This window comes from Triticum urartu, chromosome 6A (assembly GCF_056163025.1).
Source record: "Triticum urartu cultivar PI428250 chromosome 6A, HENAU_Tu73, whole genome shotgun sequence".
NCBI lineage: Eukaryota > Viridiplantae > Streptophyta > Magnoliopsida > Poales > Poaceae > Triticum > Triticum urartu.
This window is the reverse complement of record NC_141878.1, coordinates 4,004,027-4,027,472: the sequence shown is the minus strand read 5'-3', so window position 1 is coordinate 4,027,472 and position 23,446 is coordinate 4,004,027. Positions and strand designations below refer to the sequence as shown.

The window sequence follows — 23,446 nt, the reverse complement described above, 5'->3', positions numbered from 1 at the left end:
ATCCATTGAATCGGAAGGGCTTCGACGAACACTGGATCATCACACATGTTATGCAGTTGGTGTAACACCCCTGCCACAGCCACCGGCTCCTGGCTGTTACGAATGGAGGGATCTAGACTAGCCCCACAAACCAACACACTAGTCTATCCTGCGCACTTTGTTCTCAGTCATGCGCATCCGGGACCAACTTGCCGATCTGTCACCCATCCTAGAATTACTCCAAGCCAGGCACACTTAACTTTGAAGTTCTTTTTGACTATGCTCCTAGAAAAGAATAAATTCCTTGTTGATATGAGTAGTCTATCATTCATATTAAGCCATGCTCTCACATTTGGTCTCCTCTGGTCGCACCACTATAAGCATTAACGGTGAGGTCGGGCCCTTCTTCCCCACCCAATGCGGTGTCAGGCATGGTGACCCGTTCTCCCCCTTCCTATTTAACATGTTGGACACCCTAGCCACTATCCTAGACAAGGCCAAGGTTGTTGGTCACATTCGTGGCGTCGTATACCACTTACTAGGAGGGGAGGGGTATCCCTCTTGCATTATGCGAATGACGCCATCATTATGGTGGAATGCTCTGAGTAGGAAAATGTGAACCTCAAGTTCCTCCTTTTGTGCTTCAAGTAGATGTCTAGTCTCACTATCAACTTTGCTAAGAGTGAGGTGATGGTACTCGGCTACCCTAGCGACGAGCGCCAACGCATTGCAGACCATCTAAACTGCGCCCTTGGATCCTTCCCCGCATCTTATTGGGGATTACTATTAGTGATTCGCGACATTCCGAAGTAGCATTGTGTTTAGGCACCGCTATAAATGCACACTAGTGGGGATTCCGGACCCTCGGGAATGTTTGAAACCCATTTGTCTCAAGTCTTATTTACATCACCAGCTATTTATTTCAGTTGATTTATTCACCTTTATACTTGCAACTTCTTCTTTACTATTATTACTGTCCTTGATACTTACAATTTTTATGCACATCATTTGCACCATGCAAAGGAGAAAAGACTGATTCATCTGCTCCCTATGGGATCGATACTCTTACTTCGGAAAGAATACAACTAAACCATGTGCACTTACAGGATATCAGCGGTTAGAAGCCCTCATCAGATCGAGAGGGAGGTGATTGGGAGGGAGGAGATCTAGAGGGAGGGGGTCGAGGAGAGGGGTGACGACAACTAGAGGGGGGAGGAGACGAGGAACTCAAGTCCTGTGCTCCATCTACATGCTTGCTAATCAAGCACCTTCATACCTTACTCAAGCAAGACATCTTCCGAAGGACATTATCAGCTGTCGCTTCCTATCCTGCATCATCATCATCATAATCATCATCATCCGGTTGGCTAGTGCCAGGTGACCAAATTTAATCAACAAACTAACAAACAAACGCGGCAGCTCCTTCAGTAAAATGCTCATTTAATTGATGGTAGTACAACAGAGGACTAGGAAAGCATCTATACCTAATAAAAAGAGGTTCTTGCTTCTGGCGGTACATCATGAAAATAGATCCAAAATTACAAAATATTACCCACCAATGTCACCAATAAGTGATAAAAAGAAATTTCACACAGGGGAATCGCCAACCTGGGCCGACCTATGCAGTAGGGACCTCCTATACCGAGCTCGGCACGCTCTGAGAAGACGCAGCCCGCCCGTTTGGGCCGGCCCTAGTCCAGGCAGCCAATTTTATAAATTTATTTTTCAATTTTTCTTTTTCTTTTCTGTTTCCTTTTTTTAATTAAAATAATTTGGGTCGTCAAAAAAATCTGAAAATTAAAATAATTGAGAATTATTAAATGAAATGTTTAATAAATTATCAAATGGTTGTAGATATAAAAAGATGTTCGTGATTTTGTTAAAAATACATAATAAAAAATGTTATAAATTCTGAAAACAAATATTTGGGAAATAAAAAATGTTCACTCGATTTTAAATTTTTTGTACTAAAATGTTTTCATAAAATTGAATAAAATCTGGCCAATTCGAACAATGTTCATGAATGGAAAAATATCCTGAAAATTCAAAATCTCTTCATGACTTACCAAAAAAGATCATGCATTTCAAGAAATATTTGTTAAATCAAAAAATTGTACGTTAAATAGAAAAAACTGTTCATGAATTTCAAAAATTGTTCCACCAATTTCCAAAAAAATATTGACAATTTTTAAAAATGTTTGCAAATAGAACAAAATGTCCATGAATTTGAAAATGGTTCTTAGAAAATGGTCAACAATTTGTAAAGTGTTCACTAATTTGAAAAGGTTCATGCTTTCAAATATATTCATGAGTTTAAAAAAGTGTTCATGATTTCACGAAATTGAGAGTGATAATGTATTTTGGTGATGCAGAGAAAAATGGCCATTGTAATTGGAGATTATGAAAAAAAAATCTCCCGTTGCAACGCACGGGGCCCTTTTGCTAGTGATTTACGAGGTAAGGAGATGTTGTACGATACATATGCCGGTGTTCATGATTAATGAATGTATATTTTACCAGCAACGAACATAACTAGTCTATGTAAATAGCGAGCGACTTAACTGTTTGTTGATACTACAGACTCCTTAACCAGTTAATCTAGTCTTTTGTGGTGACAACATTCTTTTCTGCAAACTGTTGCCACCTGAAGCTAAAATATAGATTCGAATTTAACATTCACACTAATTGAAGGATGTGAAACCAACACATTGGTGTCCTTTTATAAGTTCCTGTCTGATACATTTGTGGCCTGATTTTGCTCATAAAGCTGCTTAATTGTTTGAAATGAAGGGGACTATGGAAGTTCTTATAAATACCACCAAAATAAGCTTGAGAAACCAATCCCGAAGCATCTGAATCCTGAAAAATTAAGATAGCCTGAATTATTTACAGTTGAACTCTTCTGCATTTATTAACTGTTGCTGCTGAAACAAGAAACGACAAAACTAGAAAAGGAAACACAAAATGCTCACAGCAGCAGCAAGCCAGCAACTCGCAGAAACACAACCAGCAATCAGTCAAGACGCAGAAATACCTACCACACTGAGTACATTTGTAGTATGAGTTTGTAGTAGGCAAAAGCTGACCAACTTCAAATTCTTTCACACTAACTACTAATAGGGAACTTATGAAATTTAGAACTATATACATCAAGGTTGCAGAAGTCACACAGAATCACCACAGAAGCACTGCTATACTGAAACATGCCAAATGAATTAGCAAACACCACAAATATCTCTTGGACATGAGATATCTTAACTTGTGACAAGTGCTCACGTATGCGCATCTGATTTGATGGTGTACTCAATATGCATCCTCATAAACCCAAGAGAGTATTTGTATTATCATTATGCACCAACAGAGACAGAGTGGTTAACTGGCCATATAAATGAAAACATAAAAGCGATACATCATGGACAAAGAAAGTAAAGATTTCGGAAATAACTTAGACAGATATATTAATCTCCTGCTGGATGGATCTGCCTTCACCCCCAACGTCTCCACCTTCTATTTCTTCTTCTTCCTTGGTTTCGGGAGGCTCCGGCTTCTGATACCTGTCGGCAGATGTCTCCATCCCCATGAATGACAAGATGATCCAGACAAGAGAGAGCAGCTGCGGACCTTCATTCATGTTCTTGGCATGCAAGTACCCCCTGCACCTACCCGCAGAGTAGCATAACATCTCTACCCATACCCCCTGGACCACCTCCCACATCTTCTGTTCATTGTGCAGCTCCATCAATTCTTTAGCAAGCCTGCATGCATTGGGGACCAAAGCTCCTATGTTGCGGGCGTGTGACGAGGGAGGCTGTTGCGCCTTGTGAAGAATTCCCTGCCCAAGTCCTCTTATGTCCGGTTCTAACTCGCCACCCATCATGAGCTCTATATCATCACATGCAACACTGCAGATACCGTTCCTACTCCCGAGCATCAGCATCTCAGGACGGATGGAGAGCAGGTAAGCCATGTAGTTGGATATCACTCTGCTTTGAGCAGCGCGCTCTTGGCCGCAAGGGGTTGTGCTTTGGTGGTGAAAGCACAGGTCTGTGGCGATGTGCCAGAGAAGGACGCTTGTATCGAACGCCATCTTCAGGCTCCACCCCAGCTGTTTGGTGTGGCCCAGACTATGGTTGTTCAATGTCCACTCACCCCTATGGCTGTTGAATCTCTTGTAGCTGGCAGCGTCGTGCATGTATCTTGTCCACCCATCCCTCACATATCCAAGGACCAACTCTGCAATCATCTCTGAGGAATCAGATGGTTCATGTTCTATATAACAATGCATGTTAACATAGTCCTTGCAGCAGACAACTGTGGCAAGCTTCATCAATGTAGTGGGCCTCTTCTTACGAGCATAGAATGACAAGAGGCTATACTGGCAAACCTTGATGAGCCCAGTGTATCCGTTGAAATCAGCGAGCAAGAGAAATAAGAAATCCAGCAGCAAGGTACAACATAACAGGATGTAAGTTAACTTGACATCTGTTGCGTCGTAGTCATGATATTTGTGGCTAGTGGAGAAGAGGATGACGGAAGCTAAGGTAAGAAATGGAAGCACGCGGTGCAACCATAAGCCAAGGCCCCAGAATATCATTTTGAAATTTGTGTAGAGCATCACAAATAACCAGTGGAGCGTAAATTCGGAGACGAAATGTGTATGTCGGCAATCAAGGGCCATTAGAAGATGTAGGATTTTAATCCGACCAGAGTATGGAGTTGATATGTCTACCAGTAGCCTGGAGACATATGTTGCCATAGAGATTGAAGCTAGATGTTGGGTTTTCTCTTGATCACTAGCTAACTCTGACCGCAGTACGCAGCTGCTTGCTTCTTGTACAAATTCTTTAAGCGGAATGTCCTTCTCTTCGGCTGCTTCTTCTTTTTCTTGTCTTCCCCTGTCGGACAATTGAGTGGCATAAATGGAAATGTACGCTCCCAATACTAATGCAAACAAACCGTGTTACCTTCGCGTGGATGGAGAGGAAGAGGCGACCATGCCACTGATACTGGCATTCTTTAGAGCCCATGGTTTCTGGATGGATCTGACGATCCCAACGACGAACAGCAAGATTGCGGCCTGCAGTAACCTCTTCCCCCCCGGACCACGACTTGCAGAAGACGTAGAGGGCGACCGTGACCCGGGACACCACGGTTATGGCATGCCGCGCCCACAGCTCGTTGTCTTCGATGCTGTAGGCCGTCATGGGGTGCTGGCCCCCGAGGTGGATCAGAAGGACCCCCAGGCCGCTCCCATCGGTGGGCAGCTGCTTGTGGCGGTTGAAGAGGGTGGCCAGACCGTATATGGCCAGGGCATCCCCTCCTAGGTAGGCAAGCCACATGAAGAGCCTGAGCCAAGCTGGAAGAGCAACCCTGCGTACCAGGGAGGAGAAGAAGAGGAAGTACTGGATGAAGAGGCTGGCCAGCACCAGAATGCGCAGCTGCCACTCATCCCACCATTGCACAGCGTCAGAGAAACCCATACTATTTCTCCCTCTTTCCTCCTTATTCGCGTACCAGTGTAATGTTCAGCACGCGGCAATAAAACTCTACCAGCTGCTACAATCGACTTGCATAATTGGCGAGAGCGCGGTGAAGCCTGGTGGGTACAACTAGAGCTTGGATTTTCCTTCTTTGGATTGAAAAGTAGGAATGTTTTCATCTCGAAGCATGTAATCGTAATCAGCAAAGACCTTCACCTTGACCTGTGAGAGTGACTGTGGGTGACAAGCTGGTCCAGAGGGCCAGATCTTTTGAGATACTGGTGGATAGTAAGACCCGATCGGTCATCAGCTAGTACTAGTATGTATCCAGGAATCTTCACAGTTGTTCCGACGTTGCTGTCAACTAGTACTAGTATGTATTCGGCCACTAATTAGTATGTACAGTATAAGCTACCGTCTTGACAGAACTGTTCTTCGACAGAGACGTATAGGCCATGCAGAATCGCAGCAACTACACAAAGTGGAGAAAATAATTGTTGCCGACTGGCTGCTTTGTTCGTTTCAGTGGAGCCAACCATTCATTTTCCTCCCCGTAAAAAAAAACATATTCTTTTTCCTTGACAAGAGCTTTGTTGGGTTATTTTCTTTATCGACAGTTTTTTAGGTAGTTATAAGAGCATCTCCAACAGGCGCTGAAACGCGCCGCACGCAAAAAACTGGTTTGCCACGCGCGCATCGTCTGTTTGGCGCGGCGCGCAGCGCTGGCTCCAGCAGCCGCGCTAAAATGCAGCGCGCGCGCGCCGCTCCAGCAGCGCGCAAAAAATGCAGCAGCGCGCGACTCGCCGGGGCATTGCATATATGAAATTTTGAACACAAAATGAAGTTGAAACATTCAAAATGCAATGAGTATGACATATAAAATTTCACACAAACAAGTTGATGAAGAAAAGTTCATGCCCACAAGTTCAAAATCATGCTCACAAGTTCATCCAACCAAGTTCAAAATGCAAATCAAGTTCAATACACAAATGAAAGACACATCATTCCTCGTCCTCGTCCTCATCTTCGGAAGACGATTCTTCCGCCTCCGAAGATAAATCTTCCTCCCTCTCCTCATCGCACACCGCATCATGTGAAGCTCCGACGGTGTTGGCAAGATCTTCAACGGCATCTTCATGGGAGTGTGCGAGGAGGCACATCGAAAGACATTCCGCCCATGGCGGCTGGAGGTGCACCCATGCCTCCCATGAGAGAAGCAAAACTCATGCCTCCCATGGTGGCCATAGCGTCGGGTGGTGCTCCAAAGCCAGCCATGCCTCCCATTGCACCGCCCACGGTACCTCTGAAGCCACCCATGCCACCCATGGCGCCGATGCCACCGCCACCCATGGCGCCGAGGCCACCGCCACCCATTGCACGAACCATGGCTCTTTTTTGGATCAAGACTTCTTCACGGGCAAGATTGACATACTCCTTTTGCGCCACATTGACGTTAGATGTGTCCAAGAAGAACAAGTGCTTCTCCCATTCCAATAATCTTGTTCGCTCCTCATTGCTCATCTTCCTCTCCTCCAAAGCCACCTTCCTCTCCTCGGCCGCCACCCTCCTCTCCTCAGCCGCCACCTTCCTCTCCTCGGCCGCCACCCTCCTCTCCTCAGCCGCCAACCTCCTTTCCTCGGCCGCGGCATCTTGGTTCCTTGCCATTTTCCTCACCTCGTTGGCTTCTTTTCTTGCCTTCACAATAGCTTCCATAGCATTTTTGAGCTCATCATCTCCTTTCCTCTTCTTCTTTTCGGTTTTGTCTTTCTTGCACCCGTCCGGTCGCTTTGGCTTCGAGTATGAAACCGAGTTGGGTGTGGGGCTTCTCTTGCTGTCATCACTTGATGCATCATCCTCATCATCATCATCATCCAACTTAATTGTTCGCTTGCGTTTGTTGCTCAAATGCAAATCATCCAAATCTTCACGCTTCTTCCATTTCTCATCATACTTCAACACGTTATAGCAATGGGGCAAGGTAAAGACCCTTCCTTTCTTGATCTTCCCCTTCTTGGTTGTCCTCTCCTCTTCTTTGAACAAGTTTTGCGCAATGTTGTACTACATGAAAACAAAGCAAGTTAGCACCAACAACAAGTATGATGAACATATATGATGAACATGTATGAATTGCCACTTACTCTATCGTCCTCGTTTGTGCCACTTGGGTTCAACTTGTCAACCGCCTTTTGACAGGCCGCCCACCTTTGACAATCCGAGTTGATGGTCGACCATCGGGACAGTAGTGATCTCTCGAAGCGGTCAATTCCACTCAAGTTGTGAACATCAAAGTGTTCTTTCATCCGCCCCCAATAAGCAACTCTACTTTGATCACCTCCAACGGATGGATCCCTCGACACTTGCAACCAAGTATTGCATAGTAAGATCTCATCGACGTTGATGTAATTGCCCGCTCTTCCTTTCGGTGTGTCGACAATGCCCTCACCCTCCTCGTCCACCTCGAACTCATGGTCTTCGAAGTGCATGTCATTGGTTTGAGACCAATGTGAATTGTTGGACCCAACACCCATCGTTGACATGTATGCATCATCATTGAGACTACAAAGTTTTATGAACAATGCAAATAAGCTATCTATATGTGAATGCATTGAAAAAATAACCAAAAATGATAAGTTAGAATTTTTTTACCTTGGGGGCATTTCCTCGAACATGTTGTGCACGTCGGCCTCCGGCTCAACGAGTGATCTCGCCGGCGCTTCGGTAGCCGCCGCGCCCGTCGCACGCCTTGCAAGCTTCTTCCTCCTCGCCTTGGAGGTGCCGGAGCCGTCCGCCGCCTTGTTTTTCTTCGTCGATGTCTTGCCCTTCTTTGGCCGCGCCGCATTGGGGAGCTTTGATGAGGAGGGGGCGGCGGCTTGGGCCGGCAACGGCGCGACGCCAGCCGCCGCCGAGGTCATCCGCGGTGGCATGCATGAAGAGGCCGCGTGCGAGGCCGATGGTCGGAGGAGCTCCGGCGGAGGCGAGGCCAACGCCACCCGGCCTAGGGTTTGCGGCAGCGGCGACGGCGGTGGAGGGGTCGCGACTATAGGATGGGGTGAGCGGGGTGCCGGCGCGTGCGTCCATGGGGTGCGGGTCGCCGGTGCCGGCCCGCGCTGGGCATAGGAGGCGGAGAAGACAGAGTGCAGCGCGAGCGCTCGAGTGTGCCGCGCGCGGAAGCGGGCACCCTAAATACACTGCGCGAGATAGCGATTCCGACGGCGCGCCCAACTCATTATACCGCGCGCGCGGTTATTGCGCGCCCGCTGGAGCCACCCGCCGGGTTGCGCGCGCGCTAAACTGGGTAAATTTGCGGCACGGCGCTTGTTTAGTGCGCCTGTTGGAGATGCTCTAAGCGCTCATGCCTTGTAGTGTTATCTTAGCATGCTTGATGAGAAAATCTGGGTGGGTAGAGAATTGAGGGCAACTCATATGGTAGAGCATCTCCAATTGAAGATGTATATTCAAAGACCTAAAAATAGGTGTTTTATAATTTACATCATCAAGCAGTTGATTGAGTAATATATTCAGGACGGGAAGCTCCCCCCCCCCCCCCCCCCCCTGCTGATTCTCAAGAAAAAACTACTATATGATTTCAAACATAGCAAATTCATTTGAAGCAAACATAGTTGTCAAACATAATTAAACATAGCTCAAACTACTGCATCCATCAAACTGCTAATACTCCAAGCCTACTCGTCATTTCTCTTGAGCCGTACGCAGTACTCGTCCTTGATGTGGTCGTCCTTGCTGGCTGTACACCACGTATATGTGCAAACCATGCATGCAATGAAAGGCTTTGCTGATGCGTGATCTGGACAACCTTTTTTCAAAAAGGAAGATGACCCCCGGCCTATTTGGGAGGTGCATACGGCCATTTTATTGATTATTCTCGAGGATGTTACAAAGTACTAACAACAATATGCCGGAATCCGCCATTTTGGCAGCACCTGTCGCTACTCCTATTCAAATGATGAAGTGGTGCAAGCTGGGCCACATACCCATACCTGTCAACTAAGCCTAGCATCTAAAGCCTGATACCCCGACTGAGCCATCTTCCTGGTCCGGGGTTCAAACCGGTCTGACGCACTCACATGTGTCGTCGCCGCCATCTTCCACTGGTCCATCTTCAGAGCAGATTGAGGTGACAAGCTTGGCAGGTCCTCCGCCATCGACGCCACCACGACGCCAAACGACGACCTCCACCTACGGGAGCCTTGGCAGGTCCTCCGCCATTGACACCACCACGACGCCAGCCGACGACCTCCACCAAGGCGAGTCCATCTTCAAGCAACAGACGTAAATCCATGCTAGGAAAGGGACGCACCACCGCCGTCGCCCACCATCCACAAGCGTCACCAACTCCAAGCTTCCCAAAGCGGCGCCTTCAAGAAGCGAACGGCGCCGTGAGCGTCGCCGCCGCCCGACAGAGTTAGGGCTTTCGCCCAGGAGACCTAAGGGAAGGTGAAGTGAGGAGATCAGTCCATACCGACGCCTTCAAGGAGAGAAACGGTGCCCTCAGGCGTCGCTGTCAGCGCGGCCGGTCATGTCCGGCCAAGGATTTCGCCTGAACTAGATCTCCGCCACCAGCGGCACCTCCTGTATAGAACCGGCAAGCGGTCCGACCAGGCTGGCCCACACGCCGAACAGGGGAGGAAGGGAGGCGCCAGATCGCACACACCGGCCGCCGTAGAAGCCAACGCCGGCCTCTAACGACCACCGGATTGGCCGGGACACCGGATCCACCACTCGCACGGTTGTTAGCCGGCAGTGCCTTGCCAATGGAGTCGCTGCTCCAGATCCGGGGTTCCCCACACAGCAGCAGGGCAACCGAGGCCCCGCCGCCACCATCCTTGGCGCCCCGGGCTTGCCCGGCGGCTGCCTCAGGCGGCGGCGAGGGAGGGAGGAGGGGAGGAGGTGAGGAGGAGGGGCGGCTAGGGTTGGGAGGAGGAGGGGCGGCTAGGGTTGGGAGGAGGGGGCGGCTAGGGTTGATCTGGACAACCTTCACCATGGATACACGAAAATCAACGTGCCTCCGTGTATGTTTGGTAATTTCTCAGTGCAACACGGGTAAGGGTTTTCCTAGTATTAATTCCAACTTCTCTCTACAAAACAATTGGAATGCGTTTCAACAATACTTGAAGCAAAGATTGGTTTTCTTATACTAATAGATCTCACGAAGGTTTTTCTGAGTTTTGTCTGATTGAAGTTTTCAAGTTTTGGGTGAGAAAATTTCAATCACACAAAACACAACAAAACCTTCATGAGATCTGTTAGGATAAGAAAAACCAATCTTTGCTTTAAGTACTGTTGAAACCCATTCCAATTTTGTTATTGCATTACACCTATTGTATTCTAACTTTACCATGTCTTGTACTCCCCGGTACAATCCATAGATTCATCAAAATAAGCACACAATGCAAAAACAGAATCTGTCAAAAACAAAACAGTCTGTAAAGACTCGAATTGTACTCATATTTCTGTAACTCAAAAAATGCTGAAACATTAGGACAACATATGCAATTTGTATATCAATCTTGTGTAAAAAATTAAGACACTTTCTTATCTTCTATGATTTTTTAAGATTCCGCAACTAGACTCAAAAGTTTCTGTTTTCCAACATGATCAAAGCAACTATCACCCAACAAGATCCTAAAGGCTTTACTTGCCACAAACACTAAATTAACATGAAAAACACAATCATAACTGTAGCATAATTGTGCAAATACTCAAGAACAGAAAGAAAAGTGAAAATTAATTTTATTCATTGGGTTGCCTTCCAACAAGCACTATCGTTTTACGCCCCTAGCTAGGCATAAAGCATAGATTCAAGTATTGTCATCTTTAGTTTTCAACTCCTCAATCACACATCCATAATTCCTTAGAGACCTAGCATGCATATTCTCAAGAATTACGCTCCTCGGAATAAAGTTAAAGAATTCATTCATATGAGAAAGTTCATTCAAGTTGAAGGGAACCCTGATCATCTTAAGATCGACGTTGTTCTTTCCAGAGGATGCACCCTTGTTCTCGGGGGTTTGGGTAGATTTCTTACTAGGAGGAGTTTACTCATAGTGTAATAGATTCTTGCTAGAGGATGCACCCTGTTCTTGGGGGTTTGGGTAGATTTCTTACTAGGAGTAATTTTCTCAGAGTTTTAATAGAGGAAAAAGTCGAGCAAAAGTTACTAAAAAATTCTTCTAATTTATCAATCCGAGCAGGACTCTCTACCACTCTTTCATTAGTTACGGATTGCTTCTCGTTCAGTATTTTAATAGCTTCCCCCATCATTGAGCAGATTCGATTAACAAGATCTTGCATCTTTTTTCCAAATTTTCAAAATGTTCTTTGGTAAGTATTTTCTTTTCAATAGCATCTATCCTTTGCATAACATGCTCAAGAGTTAAAATTGTTTCATTTATAATGATAGGTGGAGATCCCACTAGATTTCCCATGGCATTAAAAGCGTCAGAAAGTGGACCATTTAAGAAATTGCCCCCGGTGATAGCGTCAAGAACAAATCTATACCAAGTAGTGATTCCCACATAAAAATTTCGAAGAAGAACGATAGTAGATTGCTTATGGATAGATATATTATGAGCATTGCAAATCCTATACGAAACATCTTCCAGACTTTCTCCTCCCATTTGCATAAAATTGAGAACGTCAATCTTAGGGGTGCTCATAGTGAGGGCGGAATTATCCATATTGATAAGGGAAGCAAGAACACAAGCGAACAAGAGATCCGGCAAGAAAACGGCAAACAAAAGGACGCAAATAAAATGGGAAATATTTTTGTGAAGTGGGGGAGAGGAAAAAAGGGGTAAATGGCAAATAATGTATTTTCAAGGAGATGGGAATTTATGTGTGGGAACCTGATAGATCTTGACTTGATCTTCCCCCGCAACGGTTCCAGAAAAGCTTCGTGTGTAAAATAATACGGTAAATAGGTAGATTGATAGATGCAAATAAAGTAAGGCAAATAAAACACAACAAGGTATTTTTGAGCTTTTGATACTATAGATTTGAAAATAAAAGAGCAAATAAATTGGTATGATGTGAAATACACCCGGGAGCCGTAGGTTTTACTAAGTGACTTCTCTCGAGAAAATAGCATACGGCGGGTAAACAAATAAGTGTTGGGCAATTGATAGAAGAGCGAATAATTATGACGATGTCCAAAACAATGCTCATGTATATAGGAATCACGTCCAACATTAGTAGACTGACTCCTGCATGCATCTACTACTATTACTCCACACAACGACCGCTATCCAGCATGCATGTAGTCTATTAAGTTCATGGAGAAACGGAGTAATGCTTTAAGAATGATGACATGATGTAGACAAGATCTATTCATGTAGGAATAGACCCCGTCGTTTTATCCTTAATAGCAACGATACATGTGTGTCATGTCTCTTTCTATCACTGAGATTGAGGACCGCAAGATCGAACCCATCACAAAGCACCTCTTCCCATTGCAAGATAAAAAGATCAAGTTGGCGAAACAAAACCCAAATATCGGAGAAGAAATACGAGGCTATAATAATCAAGTATGGATATAATTTCATATATCTGATCATAAACTCACAGTTCATCGGATCCCAACAAACACACCGGAAAAAAGTGTTACATGAAATAGATCTCCGAGAGACCATTGTATTGAAGATCAAAATGAGAGAGAAACCATCTAGCGCTGCCTACGGACCCGTAGGTCTGATATGAACTACTCATGCATCATTGGAGGAGAACCAATGAGGATGGTGAACCTCTCTGTGATCGTTTTCCCCTCCAGTAGGATGCCATAACGGGCTCTAGATTGGATCTCATGGCTTCTGTAACTTGCTGCGGCTGAAACAATTTTTTGTCGACTCCCCTAGGGTTTTGGAATATTTGGGTATTTATGGAGTCCCGAGGCTCCCACTAACTAGCAGGGCGCGCCCTGGTGCCTAGTGGGCCGCCTGGGCTGCCCCTGGTGAACTTCCTTGGTCCCCAAGCTTTTTTCTGGTCCAAAAAAATCTCCAAAATGTTTCGTGGCATTTGGGCTCCGTTTGATATTGATTTTCTACGATGGGAGTAACAAGGAAAAAATAGCAACTGGCCTTGGGTACTATGTCAATAGGTTATTCACAAAAAATGATATAAAATTGCTATAAAATGATTGTAAAACATCTAAGTACGATAATATAACAGCATGTAACAATAAAAAATTATGGATAAGTTGGAGACGTATTAGCATCCCAAGCTTAATTCATGCTCATCCTCGAGTAGGTAAATGATAAACACAGAATCTTTGATGTGGAATGCTGCCTAACATGTTCGTCATATTCTTTTCTTTATAGCATGGACATGTAGATGATTCAAAGAAATAGTGTATAATTTGAAATGAAAACTTTAATACTCAAGCATATCAACAAGCAACCATGTCTTTCAAAATATCAACGTTAAACAATGCTATCCCTAGCCCATCATGCTCAATCATTGATCCATTCATGCAACACAACCAAATATTAGCTACATCCAATGCTTAAGTATGATAACAATGTTCCGTAGTTGGTGCTTTATAAGAGAAGATGGAGACTCAAATAAAAATAAAAATTGTATAAAAGTAAATAGATAGGCCCTTTGCAGAGGGAAACAGAGAATATGTGTACTCTTGAAGGATGAATTCGAGCTCGGTACTTCTTGGTTTGCTGCTTCTGCAGGGGTTGTCTTCTACCTTTCAGCAGATTATGTGAAGCTCGAATGGCTCGTAGACTGGTTAGTTTCCATGTTCTGTTGTGCCTCATGTTAACTATCTTGCGACGTGATTTCATATGCTGGTATTTTCAGGGCTCTATGTGGAACTGCCTACTCTGCTGCACAACATCGCTTAGTCACTCCATTATTGATTTTGATAATCTCCATGAAGGGGTATGAGTGGAGTCAAATAATTGGTCTACTGATGAACTTGGCAATTAGTGTTTTTATTGCAGATACATTTAATTTCGGTGTTAAGGTTCTGCCTTTTGATATTAGGCGTCAAAATATTATGCCATGCTTTTTTTGATGAAAACTAGAATGCGTACATTGCATCTCATGGGACCATATGTAATTGTACTAATTAATATAGAGTATAGAGTGCTAAACTAGCTTGGCTTTGTTTGATTTAGACAAATACATTGCTTCTGTAATGTTGTAGTCACAACTATAATTATCCAAGGAGGAAGTGTTGTGAGAGTAGATGGTTTGCACTGGTGCTGCTCGGTACCAGGGTTGACCGAACACATTAGATTTATTTTCTGCGTGGTTGGAGGTCAGCCGATCTTATCATGACACTTTAACTCTTGCGGAGATAAAAATTTGTGCAGGCTTGAAGCTGAAATTTAGTTGATTGAGAGCAAAGAGATTTAGAGTAAGAGGCTTGTCTTTTTGCACTCAAGACAAGAGCACGGTAACATTTCTTCTCATTCCAATATTTGAGAATGAATTGGATAAATTCGGCACTGTATATTTTTTCCAGATTATTAGTAAATTTTGAATTTTTAGGAAGTTGGAAGTCAGCTATCTGCCTCTGCTTTGTGTTCAAGTCCTCTTGTAGGTTAGGGGCATTTGGAGTGCTACATGGGATATCATACCTTGTTTGCAGATTTTTTACTCAAGCTGCATCATGGAAGCGTCCCTATATCTCTTTAGTTGTTACTTAGATTATATATACTGTTTTTTGCTTGTCCAAAATATTCGCTTTAGCTTAACATGGCATTTCATTAATACTCCTACATAACTATCTGTTATAGAACCAAATATAAGTTTTAGGGATGTTGCCGAAATATGAGTATTTTTTATGCTTGATGGACTCAAGACCAAAAGTTTTCCCTTTTATACACATTCCATTTCTGTTACATCTTTCTGTAACCAATACCGACAGCTTCATTGTATTCTACGGGATGGTAATTGATTTCACTAGAGATACTACAAAGTTTTTGGATTCCAGTGTTTATACCATATCGTGTTGATCTCTCCAATTTATAATTTGGTTTCAGCGATTATATGCTGGTCACACATAATAATTGAGAAAAGTTGCATCCTTGTTGTAGAATGATCTTTTTCTTTGTCATTTGTTATCGCTAGCCTATTACGAATTTACCATGGATCATGCTACTAGAATTATTATATTGGCCACTACATATCTATGCATCTATCCAAGGAATAACGTACCTTCCAGATTTTCTCATATATTCGTGCTGTGTTTCTTTTACAAATATTCCTACTATTGTGTAGTCAAAATAGATGATCATGGCAAAGCACGAATTCGGTAATTGATATTGATCTTACAGCTGTAGCTATATCCTTCTAAGCTCAAGTACTGGTGCTCTATTTTCTAATCTTCAGATCTTTTTGTCCTTGAATTCGAAACAGCTCGGTTTTATTTCTAACTATGATGTTTCTTCAATCATATATTTACAAAAATACTACTCCCTCCGTCTCATAATGTAAGACGTTTTTTAACACTACACTAGAGTCAAAAAACGTCTTATATTTTGGGGCGGAGGGAGTATTATTCTACTAAGAAAATGACAGGCACATCAACGCACACCTACATGATCTAGTGCTAGGATGATTACCGCTCGTGAAGAAACACAACACGTCGCCCCTCCGCTCCATTCTCCTCGCCGTACGTCGCCAGAGGGGACCAGCGAAGAAACCTGTTCGGCCCCCAAGGACAGTGGTGGCCGGCGGGGCGCACCTGCTCGGCTTCCTCCTCTCCCACTCCTCCCCTCGACCCGGGATCCATCGTCGGCGCACCGTTTCTGGTAGCCCAAGTGGCAAACGGCTGCGATAACGTCTGCCTAGTTCTAGGTCACGCCTCCGGCTTTGTAGAAGTGGCTTCAGCCCTCCACCGCAGATATGCGATTTGGTCCACTACTCCGGCGTCCTTGAATCCGGGGGCGGCAGTCGCGGTGGTTGCTCCGACCTTCCTGGCCCTCCCCGTTATGTCGCCCTCTCACCTGCGGCACGTCCCTCCACCCCTCCCCCAAGATCCGCTCCTGGCGTGGCATAGGGCGGTTCCTTTCGGCCACTACATCCTCCCCTGCTAGTCCGTCGTCGGTTGCAGCGCCTGTCCCCGAGGTACGGTGAAGGCTCTGGTGTAGTGGCTTTATGAGTTCAGGGTGGTTACTTCCCCACCGGCGGCTCCCATTAGTGACGTGGCAGTCTGGTCACATGGCAGACGCACGAGGGCTCACGGAGGATTCTTTGTCGGCGCTACTCTAGTCCAGGTGGCTCTGGACCTGCACCTTCCAGCATCCTTGGTTTGTTGGTGCCCTCTGCAGGCGTGGTTCTGGAACCGACGATCAAATTGTTTTATTCTCTCTAGCTTCTTTGGCTCGTCGACATCCCAACGGCATCGACCCCAGCAGCTCAGATCTGCGTACCCCTCCCGATCATGGCTTGTCGGTGTCGTCGGCCACTGTTGCGTTCCACACGACATCTCTCTTTGCCCCGCCGCCTCCTCGACCCCGTCCACCTCCATGCCTCGTCCTCGAGCTAGATCCACAGCCCGCATTCTCGGTGGCGCCCGGTGCCACCCTCCGACAGAAGGAACAACCCGACCCTCCCTTCTAAGTTGGCGGTCTCAACCAGCGACCTCACCTGGACTCAGGCAAGGGCGAAAGCTCTGCACGGCTTGCCATTGCTAGCAGCGGCGGCACTCGCGGGTGTCATTTCCCTAATTTGAGGCGTTTTCATGGGTTTGATTCATGCCCCACTTCAAGCAAGGTGGGAAACCCTAGATTTAGTTCTTCGGATCAGATGGTGGCAGCATCACGGCGTCGTTAACCTTCTTGTAGGCGCTATCTTGCTTGGTCACAGCATCCGTGGTATTGCTTTTGGAGATATTGGGTGTAATGCTAGTTCGGCATGCCCCTCTAGTTTCAGGAATGGTGGATTTTGTTGTGTTGTATCCTCTGTTTGGGCCGAGCATCCTTTGTCTCTCTGCACCGGATGCCATGTGTTCATGCCTTCCTGTGTTCGTGCCATGATTGTATTCCATTGTACTAAATTATATTTCCTTCCATCCATTTTGCCATGTCAAAATAGATGACATTAGCGGGAATCTTTTTGATTTTTGGCTTAAATTTTTTTATCTCCTAATTAAAAAATCCAATGAAAAATCTGTTTTCATCATTAAATGTGTCTCGACGAGATCTTCAAAAGTAGATCACATGTTGATATGTCTCGATGAATATTTTTTTGCCAAAAGTTGACATGATGTTTACACTGTAGTTACCATAGTGTTACACTAAAGTTGCCATGACATGTTTTATCTATTTTTTGTTCTAGATTTAAAGCTACCGTTGTATTTTATATTACTTCTTCCTGCAATTTTTATTAATTGACCATGGCAATTTTAGTAATTAGCCACGGCAAATTTAATGCATGGATCATGGCAACTTTTAGTAATCCATCATGGCAAAATTTAGTTTATAGATCATAGCAATTTTATTATTTTGACCATGACAATTCCAGTACTTTGACCATGGAAATTATTTTTGGTGTGAACCATGGCAAATGTAAGTGCATGTATCATGAAAAAATTAAGTTATTCACCATGGCATTTGTAGTTTATGGTTCATGGCAAGTCTAGTTTCTTAATTCCCCGTTTTATAATATGTCAAAATTTACTTTTAAATGTGGAAGAACAAATAGCTGAAACATATCATGACAACTTCAGTGTAAACACCATGGCAATTCATGTGCAATAGACATGGCGACTTTTAACCCAAAAAAATCGTCGAAACATATTGATATGTGATCTACTTTCGAAAATCTCGTCACGATAAATTTTATGGGGAAAACGGATCTTCAGTCTGATTTTTATTTAAGAGATAAACTTAAAAAAAGGAAATGCAAAAAGATTTTCACATGCATACATGCGATGACATGACGCAATCTGTGTGTTATGGGGCATGTGGGCGGGTGTTGCTCCCACCGCTTGTGTGGGCCTTATCAGCGTCCTTGATTTTTACCCCCACAAGTGGGAAATGACCCAACCCAACTAAGAATCCTTTTCCCTCGTTGTGGAAGGCGCAAATGCATTAACCTGACGTCATGAGTGCTCCCAACACTACCGATTGTTGGCCGCGCACTACACTCATAAGAACACTATGGGGCTGCTTGGTAAATCAAACGACAAGGACCCCGTAATTACCATGAGACCATGACAGTGGCCAAGGTCCATGACATCACCAAGCATGTGTTTTAGCAGCTGCAAAGCTAGTAGTGGATCACTAGTGTCGACATCGTTCCTATAAATCAAAGCCGCCGTGGTGGAGGTGAGCCAAACACTCCACGCACCAAACCTGCACACACACATGCTTTGTTCTCGCTGCTCTCTCTGCCCTTGAGCACCGGCAGCTATAGCTCTTCTGTTCCGGCCAGGAAAGCAACCGCTAGAGTATACGCACGGAAGAAGAAGAAGAAATAATCCCTAGGTACCATGCATGTATTTTTTGAAACTGATCCATGCATGTATTGATGACTATCTATCTGGAGTGTGACATATACTTAGCAACAATTTCAAAATCTTTCGTGTTCTTATGTATGTATGCATAGAAAGAGGATATTCAAGATTCAATGTGTGGCTGGACATGGTTGGAAAAAGCCGACTGTGCGCGATGAACCAGGCCAAAATTAAACTCCGGTGCGCGATGTGACTCCTATAGGAAACGGTGAGCTAGTATGACTACGACGTGATTTTATTTGACAACACGATCGATGAACAATGATGAAAAATATATTAGTTACTGACTTTGAAATTCCCCTCCTCTTTATTTATGCATACATAGAGAACACTGAAGATTGATCTAATTCGACCAACACACATAGCTACCGGCAATGGAAGTTAATACAGTTGGGCAACTACTTCTCTTGGTATTGGTAGCTTACAGTGCACATTATGTCGTCAGTGGCAGATCCTTATATGCAAATGAGACAGATCGGCTATCGCTACTTCAGTTCAAGGATGCAATCAGTTTGGATCCACACCAAGCCTTCATTTCCTGGAACAATAGCATCCACTTCTGTAATTGGGAAGGTGTCTTGTGCAGGGTGAAGACTCTGCCACATCGTGTCAGTTCTCTAAACCTTACAAGTCGAGGTTTGGTAGGACACATATCTCCTTCACTTGGGAACCTATCATTCCTGCATTCTCTAGCCCTGGTGGAAAACACACTCACCGGGGAGATTCCACCCTCCCTCAGTCATCTACGTCGTCTCCAAACCCTCCACTTGAGAAAGAACATGCTACAAGGAAGGATACCGAGTTTTGCAAACTGCTCAAAGCTCAGGGTGCTGGATGTTTCATACAACAATCTAGTTGGCCAATTTCCTACTGAGTTGCCTCCTCGCCTTCAGGTGCTGCGTATGGGGACTAATAACCTTACTAGCACCATCCCAGCTTCTCTTGTCAATATAACAACACTAACCACCATTAGCTGCCTGAATAATCAAATCAAAGGAAATATCCCAAGTGAGTTTGCAGATCTGCCCAGCTTGCAGTACCTGTATGCAGGTGGCAATCAACTGGCAGGCAGTTTTCCACAAGCCATCTTGAATCTTTCTACTCTCATTGACCTTGACCTTGGTCTCAACGGTTTAAGTGGAGATCTGCCACCAAATCTCTGTACCGCTCTCCACAATCTCCAGACACTTTTTTTGGGTGGCAACATCTTTCTAGGCGGGCACATTCCTAGTTCATTAAGTAATGCTTCCAATCTATACGATGTTGATTTTTCAGGTAACAACTTCACCGGATTGGTGCCCACCACTATTGGCAAACTTACCCAGCTCTTGTCGTTGAATCTTGAAAAGAATCAACTCCAAGCACATAGCAGGGAAGAATGGGAGTTTTTGGACAACTTAGGCAATTCCACGGACCTACAGATGTTCTCCGTTAGTCGGAATCGCCTATCAGGGCATGTACCAAATTCATTAGGTAACCTTTCGAATCAACTCCAGGAGATATACTTGGCAGAAAATCAACTCTCAGGGGATTTTCCTTCCGGCATAGCAAACCTTCACAACTTGTTTATTCTAACATTGGGGATGAATCAATTTACAGGTGTGGTTCCAGAGTGGATTGGATCTGTCAAGATTTTGCAGCAATTAGGTTTAGAAGCAAACTTCTTTACGGGGGTCATTCCGTCATCCTTGTCAAACTTGTCTCAATTGGGAGAGCTCTATCTATCCTCGAACCAGTTCATTGGTCACATACCAGCAAGCTTTGGAAACTTTTCGACGCTTCAAAATTTGGACATTTCCAACAACAATCTTCATGGTAGGGTTCCATTAGAGATCTTTAAAATCCCAACAATATTTCAGATTGATTTTTCTTTCAACAATCTAGATGGACAACTTCCTACCGACATTGGCAATGCCAAACAACTCGTACATTTGGTACTTTCATCAAACAAACTATCCGGTGATATTCCCAAAACTCTGGGTGATTGTGAAAGTTTAGAAGACATTGAGTTAGACTCAAATATTTTCGGTGGCAGTATTCCCTCTTCATTAGTCCACATAACCAGCCTCAAATTTTTGAACTGTTCTAGCAATAACTTAACTGGGTCAATACCACTATCTCTTGGCAACCTACAACATCTTGAGAAACTAGATTTGTCATTCAACCATCTTCAAGGCGAGGTTCCAGCAAAAGGGATATTCAAGAATGCAACTGCCATTCGTATTGAGGGGAACCAGGGACTGTGTGGTGGGCCATCAGAGTTACACATGCAAGCATGCGTTTTTACGCCTTCAAATTCAAGTAGAAACAAGGAATCTTTAGTGCTCAAAGTAGTTATCCCAATAACCAGTATGGTTTTACTTGCTATGGTCATATTTGGCATATTGATATGGAGAGGAAAGCACAAGAGCAAATCTATATATGTACCATCATTTGCTACAAAATTTCCCAAGATTTCTTTTAGTGATCTAGCCAGAGCGACAGCGGGATTCTCAACGCGCAACTTAATTGGCTGCGGGAGATACAGTTCTGTATATCGAGGAAAACTAGTTGAAGATGAAATTGAGGTTGCCATAAAAGTCTTCAACTTAGAGACAAGAGGAGCACACAAGAGCTTCATTGCAGAATGTAATGTGTTGAGAAATGTGCGGCATCGTAATCTGGTCCCTATCCTAACTGTGTGCTCAAGCATTGATTCTACTGGTAATGATTTCAAGGCCCTGGTGTATGAGTTCATGCCACGAGGAGACTTACATAATCTATTATATTCAACTATAGACTACGAAGGCTCTTCGGATTTGGACCTTCTTACAATGAGTCAAAGGATGAGCATCATGGTGGATGTAGCGGATGCAATGGAGTACCTACACCATAACAACCAAGGAACAATGGTTCATTGTGATCTGAAGCCTAGCAACATTCTATTGGATGACAATATGACAGCTCATGTTGGAGACTTTGGCTTAGTAAGATTCAAAGTTGGTTCCGCGATGTCATCTCTTGCTAACCCAAGCTCTTCTTCGGTTGGACTAATGGGAACGATCGGATATGCTGCTCCAGGTAATGGCCTTTTTTATATCTCGTGTTGCTTTAGCTTTTCTGCATATGTGTTAAAGCGAAATTAACTCCTTTTGTTATTCATTCATTCTGTAGAATACGCAGGGGGTGGTCAAGTTTCAACTGCCGCAGATGTTTACAGCTTTGGTGTCGTCCTTCTCGAAATATTCCTTCGGAGAAGGCCAATTGATGACATGTTTAAGGATGGACTGAGCATTGTGAAGTTAACAGAGATCAGCTTCCCTGATAGGGTAATGGAGATTGTCGATCCTCAGCTCGTACAAGAGTTGGAGCTTTGCCAAGAAACTCCAACAGCCTTGAAGGAAAAAGGTGTACTCTCTCTGCTATCTATGCTAAACGTTGGCCTTTCTTGCACGAAGCCTTCTCCGCATGAACGCACCAACATGCAAGAGGTGGTTGCCAAGCTACATGGCATCAGAGATGCATATCTCAGAGGAAATTGAAGAAGCAGTTATGTTGGTATTAGCTACCTGAATAAGTAAGCTGTCGTATGTTTGATATTTATTGCATTGTGTGTGTGTAACGACATGGATTTACAAATCCGAACCCTCTCTGTACTGCAGCAGCCGAGATATTGCGCTGAAAAACAGAGATGACTATCATTTCCGTGAACCAATATTATGAAACAAATATTATATACTCTCCGCCTTGGGACATAAGACAAATAGAGGAAAAATTGGTTGTAATATTGATGAACTGAATCAGGCTCTTAACTTTCTAGTCTCTCTGTTCTCAATTCATCCTTGTTCATTATTTGCAGAAGAGAGTCTCCTTTATGGCATTTCCTGTGGTTGTATTTGCCCTGCCTCACAGCAGTTGCAATAACTACTAAGCAAGAACCATGTCATCAAACAAGAATGCATATGGAAAACAACAGTTGTTAATGGTGGAGGTTGTTGTTGTGAATAAGATGATGAGGCTGCTTATCAAGCAGACAAGCTTTGCAAATTCAATGGACGTACGGGCGTGCTATTTAACTTGCGTGGGGAGCAGAACGATAGCAAGCGCAACGGCAAGAAACGAAACAATGAGGAAGACGTGCAAAGACCGTCTCAAGGTCTCCATGCCGGCAAAAATTTAATCATTTTGTAAAAGCCATCAGCAAGTTGCTTAACGAAGATGCCCTCGACGAGGCCAAGTCAAGTCCAAGTTCAGTGGTTGTATTTTCGAGGAAGACGGCAGATGCATGAATGGCATCTGGAGGACACTCCAGTCCACTTGCGTAACACTGGAGCACAAGTGGAAGTGGTGTCATTCTTGAAGGAAAAAAGTGCAAGTGGTGTTGCTGCATGTGCCAAGACCGACGACCCAAAAGTCTTCACATCAAGTCCAGTCCAAGTTCAGTGGTTGTATTTTCGAGGAAGACGGCGGGTGCATGAATGGTATTTTCGAGGAAGTCCAGTGGTTGCTTAATGGA

General features: G+C 44.3%; 3 protein-coding genes across 5 annotated transcripts; 1 reads left to right on the top strand and 2 right to left on the bottom strand.

Moving 5' to 3' along the window:
* Nucleotides 1-3,288: 3,288 nt before the first annotated feature.
* LOC125532855 (uncharacterized) lies at nt 3,289-5,220 on the bottom strand. Its single transcript, XM_087531268.1, has 2 exons — nt 4,944-5,220; nt 3,289-4,874 (listed from the first exon to the last, which is right to left on the bottom strand). Exons 1-2 carry the CDS (start codon nt 4,973-4,975, stop codon nt 3,425-3,427), a joined length of 1,482 nt encoding a protein of 493 aa, XP_087387394.1. The 5' UTR covers nt 4,976-5,220; the 3' UTR covers nt 3,289-3,424.
* Nucleotides 5,221-6,404: 1,184 nt separating this feature from the next.
* Nucleotides 6,405-7,987, bottom strand: LOC147962988 (uncharacterized). The gene is made up of 2 exons (XM_087529431.1): nt 7,598-7,987; nt 6,405-7,517 (listed from the first exon to the last, which is right to left on the bottom strand). Exons 1-2 carry the CDS (start codon nt 7,985-7,987, stop codon nt 6,594-6,596), a joined length of 1,314 nt encoding a protein of 437 aa, XP_087385557.1. The 3' UTR covers nt 6,405-6,593.
* Nucleotides 7,988-18,758: 10,771 nt separating this feature from the next.
* On the top strand, nt 18,759-22,749 carry LOC125516782 (uncharacterized). 3 transcript variants are annotated; one of them, XM_087531258.1, is made up of 5 exons: nt 18,759-18,922; nt 19,044-19,159; nt 19,277-20,424; nt 20,551-22,011; nt 22,105-22,749. In XM_087531258.1, exons 3-5 carry the CDS (start codon nt 19,326-19,328, stop codon nt 22,470-22,472), a joined length of 2,928 nt encoding a protein of 975 aa, XP_087387384.1. In that variant the 5' UTR covers nt 18,759-18,922; nt 19,044-19,159; nt 19,277-19,325; the 3' UTR covers nt 22,473-22,749. The 3 variants fall into 3 exon arrangements, with proteins under 3 accessions (XP_087387384.1, XP_048538053.2, XP_087387383.1); XM_048682096.2 differs by having other exon boundaries at nt 19,277-22,011; XM_087531257.1 differs by lacking the exons at nt 18,759-18,922; nt 19,044-19,159 and having other exon boundaries at nt 19,166-22,011.
* The last annotated feature ends 697 nt before the right edge of the window (nt 22,750-23,446 follow it).